General features: G+C 53.6%; 6 protein-coding genes across 6 annotated transcripts; 3 read left to right on the top strand and 3 right to left on the bottom strand.

Annotated features, from left to right (window-relative positions):
* Positions 1-560: 560 nt before the first annotated feature.
* Positions 561-1,235, bottom strand: VC83_04699 (uncharacterized protein; the record flags this gene model as incomplete). Its single annotated transcript, XM_024468328.1, has 1 exon — positions 561-1,235. The coding sequence occupies one exon, from the start codon at positions 1,233-1,235 to the stop codon at positions 561-563; it is 675 nt and encodes a 224-aa protein (XP_024322644.1).
* A 144-nt stretch (positions 1,236-1,379) lies between these two features.
* VC83_04698 (uncharacterized protein) lies at positions 1,380-3,981 on the bottom strand (the record flags this gene model as incomplete). The annotated part of the gene is made up of 2 exons (XM_024468327.1): positions 1,380-1,391; positions 1,453-3,981. 2 exons carry the CDS (start codon positions 3,979-3,981, stop codon positions 1,380-1,382), a joined length of 2,541 nt encoding a protein of 846 aa, XP_024322643.1.
* A 1,439-nt stretch (positions 3,982-5,420) lies between these two features.
* On the top strand, positions 5,421-7,615 carry VC83_04697 (uncharacterized protein). Its single transcript, XM_024468326.1, has 2 exons — positions 5,421-5,802; positions 5,878-7,615. The coding sequence occupies exons 1-2, from the start codon at positions 5,671-5,673 to the stop codon at positions 7,021-7,023; spliced, it is 1,278 nt and encodes a 425-aa protein (XP_024322648.1). The 5' UTR covers positions 5,421-5,670; the 3' UTR covers positions 7,024-7,615.
* VC83_04696 (uncharacterized protein) lies at positions 7,472-8,365 on the top strand (the record flags this gene model as incomplete). Its single annotated transcript, XM_024468325.1, has 1 exon — positions 7,472-8,365. The coding sequence occupies one exon, from the start codon at positions 7,472-7,474 to the stop codon at positions 8,363-8,365; it is 894 nt and encodes a 297-aa protein (XP_024322647.1).
* Positions 8,366-8,570: 205 nt separating this feature from the next.
* VC83_04695 (uncharacterized protein) lies at positions 8,571-10,248 on the bottom strand. Its single transcript, XM_024468324.1, has 5 exons — positions 9,889-10,248; positions 9,510-9,678; positions 9,430-9,447; positions 9,230-9,346; positions 8,571-9,153 (listed from the first exon to the last, which is right to left on the bottom strand). The coding sequence occupies exons 1-5, from the start codon at positions 10,084-10,086 to the stop codon at positions 8,843-8,845; spliced, it is 813 nt and encodes a 270-aa protein (XP_024322646.1). The 5' UTR covers positions 10,087-10,248; the 3' UTR covers positions 8,571-8,842.
* Positions 10,249-11,526: 1,278 nt separating this feature from the next.
* On the top strand, positions 11,527-16,225 carry VC83_04694 (uncharacterized protein). Its single transcript, XM_024468323.1, has 3 exons — positions 11,527-11,739; positions 12,186-12,407; positions 12,714-16,225. The coding sequence occupies exon 3, from the start codon at positions 12,740-12,742 to the stop codon at positions 15,908-15,910; it is 3,171 nt and encodes a 1,056-aa protein (XP_024322645.1). The 5' UTR covers positions 11,527-11,739; positions 12,186-12,407; positions 12,714-12,739; the 3' UTR covers positions 15,911-16,225.
* Positions 16,226-16,782: the final 557 nt, after the last annotated feature.

The raw sequence follows: 16,782 nt of genomic DNA, 5'->3' as shown, positions 1-16,782 counted from the left end.
ATCACACACCATCAGTATTCGTAATCATCCCAGGTCTCGCTGCCTCGATCCCGACCGTCGCCGCGTCTTTCATCAGCCACTCCAAAGCCGTCGCGTTCTCCAGATCTATTTTTTAGGGGGAGGGGAAAGTACGTACCCAAAGCGCCTCCTTCCCAATAACCCCCGAATCCAACAACATCCCCTCCAACTCCCCAAACGCCCTCTTCCTCGCATCCCTCGTCCTCTTCCACCTCCTCCACTCTCCCTCCACCGCCTCCCTCTCCTCTACATTAACGGGTTTGGTACTCCCCGCTCTCAGCACATGCAGTCGTCCTTCTTTATCCTCCTTATCGGTTTCCAGAGTCTGGACGGACTCCCGGAGGGCCGAGGTGGTGGGTGCGGAGCGGAGGGTGGAGAGGGTGGTGGAGGCGGATTTTAATTCGGATTTGAGAGTTGGGATCTTATCTCGAAGAGCTGCGATTTGGGCGTCTGCTGCGGCGAGTTCCTCGGGTGTGCTGGTGGCATTTGGATCCTACCCCTCTGTTAGCTCTCTCCTGACCCCAGTTCCCCAGTTCTTCCTGCTACCCCTCATCCAAACCCCTCCGCCGCACCCCTCTCCCCATCCCAGACACACCGCAAGAAAAACATACCTGCACCCCCCAAAACACCCACTGTTTCCCGCTCGCCTTCCCGGCGATCTCGCCACGCTCAAACATCTCCTTGAGCAGCTTATCCGTTCGAGCCTTGGTGACGGCATTATGTAGGTTACTGCTGATTTCGGTGGCAGAGTAGGGTCGGTTCTGGGAGATGAGGTAGGTGAGGATTAGGGTGCAGGCTTTGGCGTCGTCGGTGGTGGGTTTTGTGGTTGTGGAGGCGGCGGCAGCTTTGCGGGGGGGCATGGTGGTGGCTGGGGTGGGGGTTGCTGGGGGATTGGAGGGGTTGAGGGTGATGGGTGTGATGGGATGGAGATGGTTGGTAGAGATATCGGGATGTGTTCGACGTAAATTATAGAGGTAAAAGGTTTGGATAGATGGAAGAGTGAACTGAATTTGTGATGAACAAAATCTGGTAGACAAAGAGCATATAACTTCAGAGGCGAGACGAAACCTACACAGCAGTCCTATATTTACCCCCCCCCAATACCACGATAAAAAAACTATGTAAAACGACCCTCTCAATGCCAAAACCATCGTAAAAAGGAGGTAGGTATCAATGCCCAAATAAACAAAAAGGTAAAAAATGCTAAGAAAGAACATTATACTTTATACAGAATAAACCTCTGAACAAAGTTTGTCTCCATGCTTGCATATACCCCTCTATTGTTCCCAGATAAAACAACATCTTCAAATGGACTGTTGTTTCGTAAATCATCATTTGTCCTTTTTTTTATGGTTGGTGTTTTACATAACCAACTATATAGATGTTAGAAAATACAATCTCTCCATAACGAGAGAAGACAGAGTTAGAACTTACGCATTCGCTATCCTTAGAAGCAGCAGGAACCCCCATCTCCTCAAAAGTCTGCGGGCCCTTCTTCGGCGGCGGCGCCTGTGGCTTCAAAACCTGCGGCGGCATCGGAGCAGGTGATATCGTCACAGCCGGTCCCCCAGCACCAGGCGGAATCGAGGAATATTTCGATGGGTATGCACCTGGCCCGTTGTCAGCCCAGGAGATAGGCCTCTCTGCGCTCTGGTCTCCAGGAGCATGCGGCTTCAGCGGCGCCTGGGCAGAGTAAGTTCGCTCGTTTGAAGCTGTGTTTGGCCTATTCTGCGAATAATCGTTCCGGGGCTGTAGGTGCTGAGGAGGCTGCCCATGCTGCGGTGGTGATTGCGGGTGAGGCTTGTTTACCGGAGCCCCTTGGTTCTGGAGTTTACCCCTCCCATCACCCCCTTGTGGTTGGCTGTAAGGGAGTCTATATTGAGATTCCCAGTCATTAGAGGTAGGTCCTTCTCGTTTCGGTTGGTGGGGGACAACCGGCTGCCCTCTGCCTCCCTGTCCTGGGTGTGGTCGCTGCTGCGATTGCAAATCTCCCACAACGCTCATAGGACGATGAGCTGGATCCTGGCCAGGTCCAAATGAATGGTTAGGGTGCAGAGGTTTGATGCCAAAAGCAGAATTGGGGCGGTCTGCTGGCGGTCCTGACAGTGGTCTCAGGTTGGGGTTTGCTTGTATCGGGTGCGCCACGTCGTTCTCGGGGTAAGGCGCTGTATTATGTGTCCCGCCAATGATACCTCCCGAGCCTGACTTGTAATGACTGTGTAAGGGCGAGCTGGGCATAGAGCCCGTGTGCCTCACACCGCCAGACACAGGAGTTACTACACGGAATGGTGGTTGTTGTTGCTGTGAGAGCGGGGCATTGGGGTCTGGTACGGGGGTTATCACGCGGAATTGTGGCTGCTCGGGCTGGACGGAGCTGCTTCTGGGCGGGTAAACGCTGACTGGGCGCGACGAGTCGTCTCTCTCCTCGCTCATCACTGGAAGCGTCGGGGCTTGTTGTGCGGTCACTTTCTGCGCCAGGTGATCGGGCCGCATGCCCTTGCGAGAGCCATATTGCGACCGGATGCGTGTGATGGCCATCTGCTCGTGGTCTTTCCTGGATAGAGTCCTGTGCAGGCGAAGTGCGTCGATTCTAGCTGCGGCATCTGTGTTGCCGTGATCTGCGGCTTTCTGATACCACTCTTGAGATCGACCAAGATCCATCGGTACATGCAGTCCAACCTCGTAAAAATAACCAAGAGCGAACTCGGCAGTTGGAAGCTCCTGCTGTGCTGCGCGCTTCGCGTACGTGAAGGCGACCTCTTCGTTCTTGTCAAAAACACCTGCGTAACCACATAGGAACCACTTGCTGATAGCCATCTCGGCCTCTGGCTCCCCTTGGCTTGCTGCCAGGCGGTTATAATGCAGCGAAAGCGTTGGGTTGAATTCGCAGCCCAAGAGACAAAGCTCATAAGCCGAACCCATCTTGAGCTGTGCCTTCGAAAACCCGAGTAGCGCAGCTCGCTCAACATAGTGTCTTGCTTGCTCCAAATCATATACCAAGGCAAAGTCAGGGAGTGAGATATTCGGCAGTTCCCTCGCGAGAAGCATTCCGTAAACATATGAACCTTGCGGTGAGTTCTCATCAGCTGTGTCCGCAGCATATTTCACCTGCCTAACTCCAACCTCGTAGTTCTGCGGCTGTCCATGTTGGCCAAATAATGCCATCATGCCCATACGGTAGTTTGAAGCCGAATCGTGCTGAGCCACTCCATTTTGGTAGTGCTTGACGGCTCGCAGCATATCTTTGCTGCTCTCGTACCGAGTGCCAATCCGATATTCAGCTCGCGCGTAGCCCTTCTCTGCTGCTCTTTTGTATCCTCCGAACGACTCCTTTGCATCTTCGGGGAAGCCGAATTTGCCAAATTCATACCAGCCCGCCCTCAAGAACTCAGCTTTTGGGTGGCCTTGCTCGGCGAGGAACTTGGTAATGTTGAGGGCATCATCGCGGATCCGGCGCTCGACATTTGGTGTAGTAGGCCTACTTGTCGAACCGACAGCAGCTCGGCGCCGGCTCTGGATTGCAATATCGGACCAGAGCAGCGCATCCTGTGCCCATCTCAACTGCCTTTCTGGGTCATTTGAGCCCACCACCTTCTCTCTGCATTGTTCCAACTCCTCTTCCATTTGATCGTCCGTCAGCGGCACGTTTGGCCCTGGGTTCTGCAACCCCGGGAACGGCGAGGGTAACGGCATATCGCCGTCCCTGCGTATTGTTGGTTGCGGTTTTGAGGGGTTGTTCTGGTAGCCAGGGGCGCCCGCCTGCTCATAACTCGCTGCGTACCGTTGCGGGGCGTTGCATTGTTGATATGTTATATTGCGACTGGCACCATACTGCTCATGGATCGGCGACACCGTTGACGGATTTGCCTCGACTTCGAGATGCGCGAGTCCCTCTTGCATATTGGAAGGCACCTCGGGCATTACTCTGGAAGAACGAAGCGTTGAGTCAGCCAAAGTAAACATAGTAAGCGGGATCCTACGGACGGCAGGGCAGTGGCTGTACAGCGCGTACACGCAACAAATCCATGAACCTCACACGTTGCGACGTACCTCTGGGGAGCTGGCGATATCAACTCAGGCATGTCAAAACCGTCGAGTCCTCCTGGGTAGAATGTGGCGCCGAGCTGTGGTCGGTCTTCCTGCTTTCGAGTCGTCATCTTCGCCTATTGATCTATTGACTTGCAGTAGGAGGGTCTATCCTTGGCGGATCTTGCGCACAAGCCTCAACAAACAAGAGCTCTGCATTTATCGGATCAAAGCTGTCAAAAGCGAAGCCAGAAATTTCCAACGGGGAGGTCTTTAAAGAAATAAAAGAACCTTTTGAAGGTTTGCGGCCCGAGGATTGTTTGTAAAGTTTTTAAACACAAGTGACACCGATACTACTATGCACTAGAAAGCCGGCGCAGGCGCAGCCTTGTTGGTTGTTACCAGCCCTCTTTGATGGTGGATGCACGATGAAGTGGAGGAGACAACTAAAGTGGTCTATTGACAACGGATCTCACAGGGGAGAGAAATTACAAAACTGCAATGATGTGCATAAATAGCAATAAGTTTTGGGGTCCTACAAACCCCGCCACTATAGCCACTATAGCCACTATAGCCACTATGGTTTGAGCCAAGCCACGTTCCTGTGAGATTGGCACGGGTTCACCAGACTAAATATTTGTCTTTATGAATTTTATGAGATTTTTGCACAAAAAGGAGACCAAAAGGGAAATCAAGGGGAGACAGATACGCGTCTACAACTCAACTCGGTCCAGGGAAGTCTAAAGACGGGACCAATCTCCATTTTTAATCAGAAACCCTGACTACGTTGATGCCAGAACATATAAAGAGCCGGACTAGGAAGCCAACTTTACCCAAGGACACGGGACGAGTAGGTCTGCCACAAGCTGCTGCAGCGGGAACGTCAAATCTGCACTCGTGCTATTTCAACATCATGAAATTGGACAGACGAGGCTGAGTCCAATACACGCGGGTATGCAGCCGACAAGGGTTTCGCGCTCGGATAACGCACGGGAGCTGGGCAGTTGGTTCTCCAAGGAGGCGGTGGAACAAACCATGAGAACAAAACAACGGGACAGTAATGAGGGGACAACATCGTCGCCGCTTCCATAAACGTGCTTTGCTTTTCTTCCTCCGTGCAGTGTGACAACATATGCCAAGAGCGCCTCAGCAAGCCATATGGACGTCGCCAAGACAATGGACCAACGGCAAGGCTTTCCAGCCAGGCTCTGCTTGATGGGAAAGCCTCGCTTTTTAATGTCTGATGCCAACAATAACTTCGTAAAGCTGAATTCCGCAGGGTTTTTTATATTTTCTGTGCTCTGGCCACTATTCTGCCAAGAAGAATCCTAAAAGTAGCGTGTGAGGGGTTGAAGAATATAACATTAGGATGCGTTGCTGCTGTGGATGGGAAAGTAACAGGGGGGTGACGGAACAAAGTAACGCCGGGCACCCACTTCGTTGTCTGCCATAATAGCAATAAATTAATTTCCTCTCAGCCTCGTCGAACCCCAGATTAGGAATTATATTGGCCAAAAGTTTCCCTGCATTTCTTTCAACCCCCCAATAACTGTGAAAAAGACTGTAGCAAGTAGCAGGTACTGCCCGAAGCTTTCTTCCTTGTTACTGGTTGCCCGGCTCGAGAGAATGGGAAACTACGACAGCGACTCCTCTGATGGAGGGGACCAGGATTATACCGAGACCAACGTGCTCTTGGGGTATGCTTCGAAAGAGGCCTCGGAATCAGATGATGTGAACAGTTACATTGGAGGACGGCCGGTAAGAACTCCGGCCCAGCAGAGACCACACATTCTGCAGTCCCAACATCGAACCCCTCTAACATTTACCCCGCAGACATGGCTCTCCCCCTCCACCCGCCCCTCCGCCACCCTCGCTCGCTGCAAAATATGCGCAGACATGATGATCCTCCTCCTCCAACTAAACGGCGACCTCCCCAAAGACTTCCCCGGCCACGAGCGGCGTCTCTACGTCTTGACCTGCCGGCGCAAAACCTGCAGAAGGAAGAAAGGCAGTATCCGCGCCCTGCGGAGTCTCCGCGCCAGCGAAGCGGCGGCGGCTAAGGAGGTCCAGAAGGAGGAGGTGAAGCCGGTGCCGAAACCGGTGGCGCAAGGGCAGGGGAAGGTGGTTTCGGATACGATGTTTGGGGATAGTTTGTTCGGGTCGAAATCGACTGGTGGTGCGTTTGGGGGGAACCCCTTTTCTAGCCCGGGAGGCGCTGGAGTAAACCCTTTTTCAACAGCCGCACCCGCTGCCGCCGCCAATCCATTTTCCACATCTGAACTCGCGGCAAAACCACCTCGGAAGCCCGAGACCGATCTCCCCCAAACCTTCGCCTCAGCACTCTCCCTCAACGCCCCTGTTCCCTCTCCACCACCCCCCGCAGAGCCCTGGCCGGTCGATGCAGAACTGCCAGCACCATACCCGCTCTTCTACCTCGCCGACGCCGACTACGAGACACTCGACAAAGACGAGCCCGAGCTGATCCAAAAGCACCAGATGCTAGAAATGGAAGTAGAAGGCCCATCAGGCGGCTCCAGCGGAAAAGAGGATAAAGACGTGTATGAAAGCAGTATCGACACCACGTTCCAGAAATTCGCGGATCGTCTGAGTCAGAACCCTGAACAGGTGATCAGGTACGAGTTCAGGGGGAGCCCATTGCTGTATACCAAGAGTGATGCAGTTGGGAAGCTGCTTGGTGGTGGAAGCGGGAATGCGAAGGTGACGGTGGGAGGGGGCAAGATGCCGAGGTGTGCTAATTGTGGTGCAGGGAGGTGCTTTGAGGTGCAATTGACTCCTCATGCTATCACGGAGCTGGAGAGCGAGGAGGTGAGTTTGGAGGGCATGGAGTGGGGGACTGTGATTGTAGGTGTGTGTGAGCGGGATTGCCAGGCCCGCGGTGTGGGAGCTGGTGAGGTAGGGTATCTAGAGGAGTGGGCGGGTGTGCAGTGGGAGGAGGTGCCGGATAAGATGAAGGGATAGATGGAGATGGACGGCATTCTCGGAACCGCGCTGCCCATTCCTAGAGCCGCAATGGCGAGAATTAAAGTATTCACCCATTTTGACCTATCTTCACACAGCTGATCCCCTGAAGCTGCAACTCCACCGCTACCTCTCCCTAAGGGTGAACCAGGCCGCGACCTGGTTGACGCCCTCGAGGGTTGGGGTCTCGGCGTGGTTGCGCCCTAACACCCCAACACGCCGCTTCGCTCAGCTTCGCACAAAGAAGCTATTCATAAAAAAATACCCCTTTCACCCAAACTTCAAAAACAAAAAAAAATTCCAAACTCCAAAAACAAAGGGCGAATCCTCAAAGCCAGTCTTTAAACCCAATCAATCAAATCCTCAAAGCCAATCTTTAAACCCAATCTTCAAATCCAAACAATCAATCCCTTAAAGAAACCAAAAATCAATCAATCAATTAATCGCCATGGATGGAGCATCCGATGACGCCTTCGGGGCAACTCGCCAACCTAACGGCACAGCCGCCACGCAGACGCCACACAGTGACGCCGTCGCCAACATCCTCGCCGCTTCCCCGGATTGGCGTATCCAAGCGGGGCCATCCCCAGCCGCAACCGCGGGGGAGGTTCGGGGTCAAGCCGCAGCTCAAGCCGCAGACGCGGGGCAGTTCGTGGGTCAAGCCGCAGCTCAAGCCGCAGACGCGGGGCAGTTCGTGGGTCAAGCCGCAGCTCAAGCCGCAGACGCGGGGCAGTTCGTGGGTCAAGCCGCATCTCCAGCCCTAGCGATCCATCACCAAGGTCAAGCCGCCGCAATTGCAAACCAATCCCGATCCCGATCCCGATCATTCGCGACCGTCGAGGAAACCCAAAACCAGCTCAGCCACGGGCACCCCTCCCCTGCGCGCCCACTCCCCCCCATCCCTACAATCGTCATAACCACCCCCGACCAACGCACCCACGCCCCCGACTCCCCAACGCTGCACCGCGGGCGCCAACCCGCACACCGGCGTCTTCGGCGCCACGAGCTCCAGAACCGGGTCGCAGAACTCGAGCAGCGTATTCGTGAGATGACTGATGAGGCGGAGGCGCAGGAGATGGTTTCCGAGGCGTTGTGGGGGGAGGTTGCGGGGTTGAGAGCGAGGATTAGGGAGTGGGAGGGGGTGGGGGAGAGGAGGGTGGGGGAGATTGAGAGATTGGGGGAGAGGGTGAGATATCTTGAGGGGGAGTTGGGGAGGGAGAGGGGGTTGAGGGAGGGGTGGAGGGGGAGGGCGGGGGTGGCGGAGGGGGTGTTGAGGATGCTTGAGGGGTGGGGTGCTGATGATGGGGAGGTGGAGGGGGAGTTGTTTATGGATTGTGAGTAAGGGGGTTGGGAGGCACGTGATGATGTCTTCTAGCGACCTTCTAAGTCGACCTTGCGGTTGGCACTTGTATATTATGGATGGATGATGGGGAACTGGGTATCGACATGGGGAGAATGGAGTTCGGATAGGGATAGACAGTGACTTTGAGGATTTGAGAAGTATAGGAAAATGGAACTCAATGGAAACACTGTATATGCGTTGTTTGGTGATTGGCAACGGGTTCTTTGGATGTGGTGATTGATGGAAGTGACAAACACATCAGTGTTTTGACTCCTGATTTACTGTAACAGTGCTCCTTCCTCCCACGTATCTCTCTAGATCTCTCGTTTTCAAATAATACATCTCAGGAACGCGCACGAACGACAAGGGGTAACAGCTATCCTTCCTTGCTCACCACGATGAGAGGTAACAAACCACGCTCCACGCATACCTAGCACCCATCCACACCCTCTCTTCCCAAAACCGACAAAAAAAAAATCATCTATACAACATACACCCAAATTGCATCTCCCCCTTCGCCTCTCCCTCCATCTCCTCCGGTTTCTTGATAACTGACATCAAAAACTCCCACTCCCCCTTTGTGACACCGGTGACGCTCAACCGGCTCTGCTTGAGGAGTTGCATGTTACTGATCTCTGCGCTGGTCGATTGCATGGCTTTTAGCCCGTGCAGGGTGAGGGGGTTGGTGAATTTCTCGCGGAAGGAGACGTGGACGAGGCTCCAGCGGGGGTTGGAGGGGTCGGTGTCTTTGGGGTCGTAGTATGCGGCTTTGGGGTCTTGTGCTGTCACTGGGGGGCGGTAGTTAGTAATTGGGGAGAGATCTTGGAAAAAGGGCAAGAGAGGAAAGAAGACGGGGAAACGTACAATCAGGAGAATGCTCCTGCACAACCTCCATAACCCCAACAATAGCGGGGGTTTTGCAGCTGGAGTGGTAGAAGAATGCTAGATCTCCCCTTTTCATTGCGCGGAGGTTGTTTCGCGCTGTTTGTCACGGTTAGCCATGAGTCCATCAGTCACTCTCATTCTCTTCTCCTCCTCGAAAAAAGGGGGGGGAAGGTGCGTACCAGCGTATGAGCGGATTCCTATACTCGCGTTAGAGACGTAAACAACGGGGAGAGGAAGGAAAATGAGAAAAGGGGCATACCATCCCACGGCTCAGGTTCAGTCTTCGCAGCCAAATCATCAATGGAGAATTTGACGTCGTGCCCCTTTTCGAGGCGGGACTCGGGCTCGGCTTTTAGGAGCCAGTATTGTTTCTCCCTTGCTAGTGCGGTGGTAGTTCCATTTGTTTTTTCTAGTGGGGTTATGATGGTCTAGAGGATGGTTAGTATATAGATATATGAATATGTGTGTCTTATAGATTGTAGATTGTTAGAACTTCTTTGTGGTGGTGGGAGTGAAGGGGGAGGAGTAATGCAAAATAAGAATCAAAATAATCAACCACACTCCATCAATCAATGGCGTGAAGACGGACCGACAAAACCAAAGCCAAAGCCAATGATGAGATGAAAAACAATCCATACCTTTACTTCCTTCCCGCCCTCAATCTCCTCTTCTTTAACCAGGCTCTTCTTAACCATTGCCTTCGTCTTAACCGCAGCCTTGGACGCCTTCACAAGCTTCTCATCAACCGGCTCCTCGTTCGTCGTCTTCAACCTAGTCGACCTCCTCGTCACCCTCTCATCCCCTGGCTCACTATCCGTCGTCTCCCTCTTGGCCATTTTCCCTCTCTTCAACAATGGCGCGTGGATCAGGGTATTTACAGTACGGTATCTTTTTGTCACCAGTACCAGTGATGGCTGTTGTGATGGAGGTGTGGACGCACGGCTATAGTTGCGAACAGGGGTAAAATGTGGGTGGGCGTCCCACAACTTTAAAAATGGCTGGGGGACTTGACTTGGATCGGTGAATGCCTGGTGGTTTTATGTAGTTATTTTCTACTAGGGGTATGTTGTAGGGGTACTCCGTATGTTGTAGGGGTATGTTGTAGGGGTATGTTGTAGGGGTATCTTCTAGGGATATCTTCTAGGGATATCTTCTAGGGATATCTTCTAGGGATATCTTCTATGTATGCTACCGCGCCGCACCGCCGCACCGCCGCACCGCCGCACCGCACCGCATCGCACCAGGAGATACTGTATTGTACTGTACCATGCACATTCATCTGAGCACAGGCTTCCTTCGACAGCAAGGGGGGGCAAGCTACGAGTATTTGTATGAGTGAGTAACTTCCATCTGCACACAATGCACAGTGCACAGTGCACAGTATACAGTGCACAGAATTGAGTGATTCCTTCCGATTAAAACCCTACCAGTAGTAGATTAACAGTCAATGTATGCCACACATGATTCGTGACCGTCGGGGCCACTCACTCAGGGCCCTGAATGAACGATGGCCGGATCGGCCACTAGCTCCATGTATACGTATAGACACATAAGTGCAGGCAGGTGAGGCGGGTTGGGAGATGGATGGCGGGCGGGATACATAAGGGATGCATCCCCCGCTCCTGGGTCTGCTGCTCCTTCACCTCTTTTTTGGTTGTTGTGTTTGTTGTGTCGTTGTTGTGTGGTTGTTGTGTGGATGTTGTGTGGTCGTTGTTCGCCGTCTTCGCCTGTGAGTCGTCTTCGCCTGTGAGCCGTCTTCGCCTGTGAGTCGTCTTCGCCTGTGAGTCGTCTTCGCCTGTGAGTCGTCTTCGCGCCTGTGAGTGAGTGAGTGGTGGGTCCCAGGAGGTATATGTGTGCACTACACATTTTCCTCATCGATTAACAAGATACAGGGAACCAACGGCAAGTCGCAGATGAGGAAATCACGGGCCGAGTTGGGGTTTGGGACTCTGATGCCCGTGACTGCTCTGATGCCCGTGACTGGGCTTCATAGCCTTTTGCTACACACCTACTCTACTAGCCAGGAACCGCGTTCGCTTCCAAACCTGTCACCGACCTCCCACAGCCATCCCGCCGCCTCCTACCACGCCTCCTACCACCTGCCGCCTCCTACCACCTGCCGCCTCCTACCACCTGCCGCCTCCTACCACCTGCCGCCTCCTACCACCTGCCGCCTCCTACCACCCGCCGCCTTTCTCTCGTGGCACAGCACGCTCTTGCCCCGTCTTTATCGTCCCCACGCACCTTCCTCCCCTCCCCTCCCCTCCCCTCCCCTCCCCTCCCCTCCCCTCCTCATCCTCCGTTGCGTTGGTTGTTCCAGCGTCCAACCACCGGCTACCAACGTCATATTGAACATATTGAATCAAAGGGCGGCGCCGGTCTCTTATTAGCATTTGCTGTAGAAACCACCTCTACACTCAGTACATACACCCTACCCTGCCTGCCAGCCTAATACGCCTAATACAGTAATTGTCATTCCACCATTCAAGGTACGAGATCTTCTTTCCCTTCTTTCCCTTCTTTCCCTTCTTTCCCTTCTTTCCCTTCTTTCCCTTCTTTCCCTTCTTTCCCTTCTTTCCCTTCTTTCCCTTCTTTCCCTTCTTTCCCTTCCTCAGCCTGGATCATCCTCTCACCGATGGCACATGGAGCAGCCGTGGAGCGTGCAGCCGTGCAGTGCTGCCGTCCAGCCTGGAGCCTGGCGTGGTCATCACAACAGACGACGAATTGCCGCCCGTTCCCCCCGACCTGAACCATGAACAAGCTTCCACATCCCGCCTTGTTGGTCGCACCCACCTTTTTTTTCTGTCCGAATTTAGATTAATCGCATTCTGGAAATACCCATGTCAATTTTTGTTATTTACACTTTGCTGGGTTTATTGATTTATTATTCGCTTTTATTGATTATTGGGAGATGGCTAATCCTGCTGTGTTCTAGAAGAAAAAAAAAAAAAGGCTCACAGTCTCGCAGTCTCACCGTCTCACAGTCACGGGTACCAGCCAATTTCTCAAAAGCTCGCCTATTTACACACCATCCCCAATCCGGGTAAGCGGGGCTACTCTGTAACTAGTCGCACCTTTCGCAATCGACCGCCGGAGGAACAGAACAACCTGGAAGCTCAAGTCCACTGTAAACCACCGAACAACACGCGCCTGCCTGGTAAGACCCTCCATCTTCCCTTTTCCCCTTTTCCATCGTTCCATACCATCGTTTTCCATTTGTCTCGTGACATTTGGCCCTTAGAGTCTTTGTATTCCAGTCGTGGTTGCCGTTCTGCTGGCAATATTCGCTGCGGCCAATCCTGCTGAGAGCCCAAGCCTCTGACACTCCAAACTACCGCGTCGCGTTACTTTCATCCCGACACCAACCACAACAACCGTTCCCATCTATTTTTGGTTTCGCATAGGCTCAATGGACTCATGCCCATGTCTTGCGATCAATTGCTGACAGCGTGCTCTCTCGCAGATGGGTAGCCATCCGGCGTCACGAATATGAGCTCCTGGATGAACGACGCCGCTGCCCTCCACAATCACAATGGCGCGGCCTTCAACCACCTCAACGACCCCAATATGGGCGCGAACATGCTCGACCCCAGCGCGTTCATGGGCACGCCGACTGGGAACTTCGTCGACCCGTCGCAGTTCCAGAATCAACAGATCCAGCGAATGCAGAATGGCGGCATGCGAAATGCGTCCCCATCCTTCAACAGCCCCGTCTATCAAACGAATCCTGTAGTACCATCAAAGCGACCGCGACCGAGGGAAGACAGCCTGGGGACGTCGCCGCGTCAGGCTCCCGGTATGCTGCCCGAGTCGCGGTCGCAAACGCCACAACTAAGCTACCCTGGCTTCAACGGAAATCCCAGGGAGGCGACCCAACATGCGCCTCAGCCGACGCCGTATGCACATCTCCAACACAATGGCTCAGCCGATGCTAGCCCATCGCCCGTGATGGGTAATCAGCTTCGACCTGGCGCTGTTCCGCAGAGGGTGTCCACCGCGTCTCCTCACCCCTTCTCCCCTGCCGTGCAGCAGTTTGCGCCTTCGCCATCACACTCGGATCACACGAATCGCGTCGAAACTCCCCAAGCACAGGCGCAATACGCGCAAAACCCTGGCTTTGGCCCAGGGTATAATCAGCCGTTCACGCCGCCGCAGGGGCGGAACGCGCCTCCACCTCAGCAAGGGGCGATGCAAACACCCCAAATGCAACAGATGCATCAACAACCACAGATGCAACCGCCTCAAATGTATCAACAACAGCCCCAACAACCACAACAGGCACAGGCGCAGATGGAACAACAGAATAAAATGATTTATCAGATGCAATTGCAGCAGCAGCTCAATTCGCGGGGTCTGATGAATGCTCAACAACAAGCGGCGTGGATGCAGAATATGCCGCAGAATCCCAACGCGATGGTGAAGCCACAAATGCCAGGCGGCCCTAATGGCCAGTTTCCCCAAGGGATGCGGCCTCAACAATCGGCTGTGCCTCGACCGAATAATCCTGAGCAGTTCATGCGAAACCTTTCGCAGTTCATGCAATCGAAGGGTCAGCCTCTCGACGTGAACCCGATTGTTGGTGATAGGACAATCAACCTTGTCATGCTATACATGGCCGTCACCAAGTATGGAGGGTACAGGAAGGTTCACCATCAAGGTTTGTGGCCACAGGTAGCCCAAACTCTGCAGTTCAATCCGCTGCAAATGCCAAGCGCGCCCGCACAGATCAAGGGACATTATGAGAGGAATCTTATGATGTTTGAGGACGCGTTTGCCTCTCAGCAGCGCCAGAAAGCCATGATGCAACAAAATGCCAACATGGCTGGTCAGCCTCAGATGTCTCCGACGATGCAACTTAGTATGCAAAGTCAGATGGCTCAGCAACAGCAACAGCAGCAGCAGCAATTTATGACCCGACAACCTCAGCAGCAGCATATGGGTCAACAGTCGCCGCCTATGGGAATGCAGCAACAGGCCCTCCAGACACCCGTCAAACAGATGCCTCCACAGGGACAACAAGTGGCTGTAGATGGCTTCTCGACGCCGCAGATGCCAAACCAATCGCAGCATAACGCACAAGCACACGCGCGAGCCATGTCGCGGAGTAACGAGGGCACGCCGATGCAAAACGGCACGCCGTTCGCGGTATCGTCTCCAACGTCGCTGAGCAAACCTGGCAGCATGACGCTTCAGTCTACTCACGAGATTCAAATCGAAGAGAAGAAGCCGAAATTGTCAGCGTATGAGCCGAGGATGCGCCCGCTGACTACTTGGGGAGGTGTAAATCCTGAGGCGCTGGAGAATCTGTGCATTGATTTGGTTAATCTGAGACCGAATGTGCCTAGTGTCCCCGAATTGGGTGTTATTGATATTCATGCCCTGACGATGAGTTTGCAATCTGGGATTCACTCTGAAGTTCGCCTGGCTCTGGATACGCTCGTGACTGTCTCGGTGGAACCGAGGGTTCAGCTTGACCTGAGGGCTTGTGGAGATCTTGTCGAGAGTATCGTCGACTGTGCCGAGGAACAAGTCGAGTTGCTTGCAGAGAATGCTGCTGAGGTGTCTGATGTTATGCTCATCAGCTCTTACGAAGACGTTGCTCGTGGCTGCCGACTTGAGCGAGAAGGATTACAAGACATCCCTCTCTTCGGAACCGTGGAGTATGAACTGGATCGTTCCGTGGAGCGTTTAATCTGCATCACGACCATCCTGCGGAACCTCTCCTTCTACGAGACCAACCACCCTCTACTTGCCGACAAACTCGTCATAACATTCCTATGCACCGTCGTCCGCTACCTCGGCACCCGCAACATGCTCCTCCGCACCCACTCCAACACACTAGACCTGATGAAGGACCTCATCATCTTCTTCTCCAACCTCGCCCAAGCAGTCGAGATCCCCGGCAAAGAACAAGCCCTCTGCCTCCTCCACTTCCTCCTCGCCTTCTCGCCCTGCCCACCCCCCGTCAACCCAGGCTCGGATAAAGTCATCTTCTCCCCCTACGACCCGGCCATCCACCGCTACCTCGCCCCCGCAGTGGATAGCTGGGCCAAGCTCCTCGCGAGGGACGAACCAAATCGGACGTTTTATAAGAATATCTTCGCCTCGGACGTCACGTCCTCCCCGCCCTACGAGCTCCTTACTAAATCCTTTGCGCTGGCTATCTCGCCTATACCGGGGCATAAACATGATTCGGGACACGGGGGGATGATGGCTGTTGTGGACGCGAGGAAACCGCATCTGATGCAGGGTATGCTCGCGGCGGAGATTATCTCCGGTCTCGTTCCCGGCCCGGAAGTCCCCATCGCGAGGTCCTGGCTTACGTCTGAAGATGGGTTCGCGCAGAGCCTGTTACGCTTGATCACTGTCCTCTCCACTGAGCCGCCGTCTAGCGTGCCGGCTGCGAGGGGGGGCCAGGTTGCGGCGAGGAATGCTGATGATGAGGCGCTGTTGCATATTATGCTTAGTGGGATTACGGTCCTGCGGAGGTTGTTTGAGAAGGCGAGGGATAGTGAGGGGGGAGATATGGGGATGAGGGGGATGGCGGAGGGGATGATTAGGCAGGAGAATTTGCTGGGGGCGCTGATGTTGAAGCCGCCGACTCAGCCGAGGAAGGAGGTTATTAGGGGGCTTTGTGCGTATGCTGGGTTGGATATGTAGGAAAGGGGTCCTTAATGGGAAGGAGAGAGCAGCTGTTTCTATGCAGTTTGTGTATAGACGCATGAACATCACCTCCTGCACGCAGACAAGGGGTTTGGGCGTTTCTTTATCATTTTCGAGAGCGAAATTCGAAATATCTTGTGCGAAAGCTTTAGCATGCGAATGCAACAACCGCTTTTTTGACAACAATAACAACAATAACAACAATCAACAGCAACCGAGAATGGAGGAGAAAGAAACGGATGCATAACTTCGTTTTTGTGGCTTGGGATATCTTTGTGTTACTTTTTTTTGTACAATTGTATGGAAGGGAGGTGTTTTTGGGGCGGATCGGGGGGTGGGTGTTGTAAATAGATGTTTGTGAATGAAGAGGGTTTTGACGAATTATTGTCTCCTATGCTTGAGATGCTGCTTCCGATCTTTAATTGGTGAACGGCTTTATAACCCAAGTCCCACAGCGCGACGTTGGGAATAACCAAACCAACTCTATAACAAGGAGTCAGTGAGAGCTCGTCTCACAGACCGTCAGCAAGCCGTCGATCGATCACCCTTTCGTCCACAATATGGGAACTCTTCATCATAGTGCTCAAATGGCGAAGTGCCTTTTTGATGTGTGACGGGCGGCTGAAGAGTGGTCATGGGTAGGGAGAGGCTGTGGGGGGGGTTCTTGTCGTTGGAGTGCTGTTGTCTGTGCTGGTTTCTTGTTGCTGGGGTGCTGTTATCGTTGTTGCTATCTTCTCGCCTCTCGAGAGGTGGCGTCGAAGGTAGGGTTAGTAGCACAGGCAGTAGATTTCTGTCTGTCATAGGAATGTGATGTGCTTGCGGTTTGCGCCTTCCTTCCATTTGGGGTTACCGTCAGCTTTGTTTGAGAT

This window comes from Pseudogymnoascus destructans (assembly GCF_001641265.1).
Source record: "Pseudogymnoascus destructans isolate 20631-21 unplaced genomic scaffold scaffold_15, whole genome shotgun sequence".
Classification (NCBI taxonomy): Eukaryota; Fungi; Ascomycota; class Leotiomycetes; order Thelebolales; family Thelebolaceae; genus Pseudogymnoascus; species Pseudogymnoascus destructans.
This window is presented reverse-complemented; position numbering and strand designations above follow the sequence as displayed.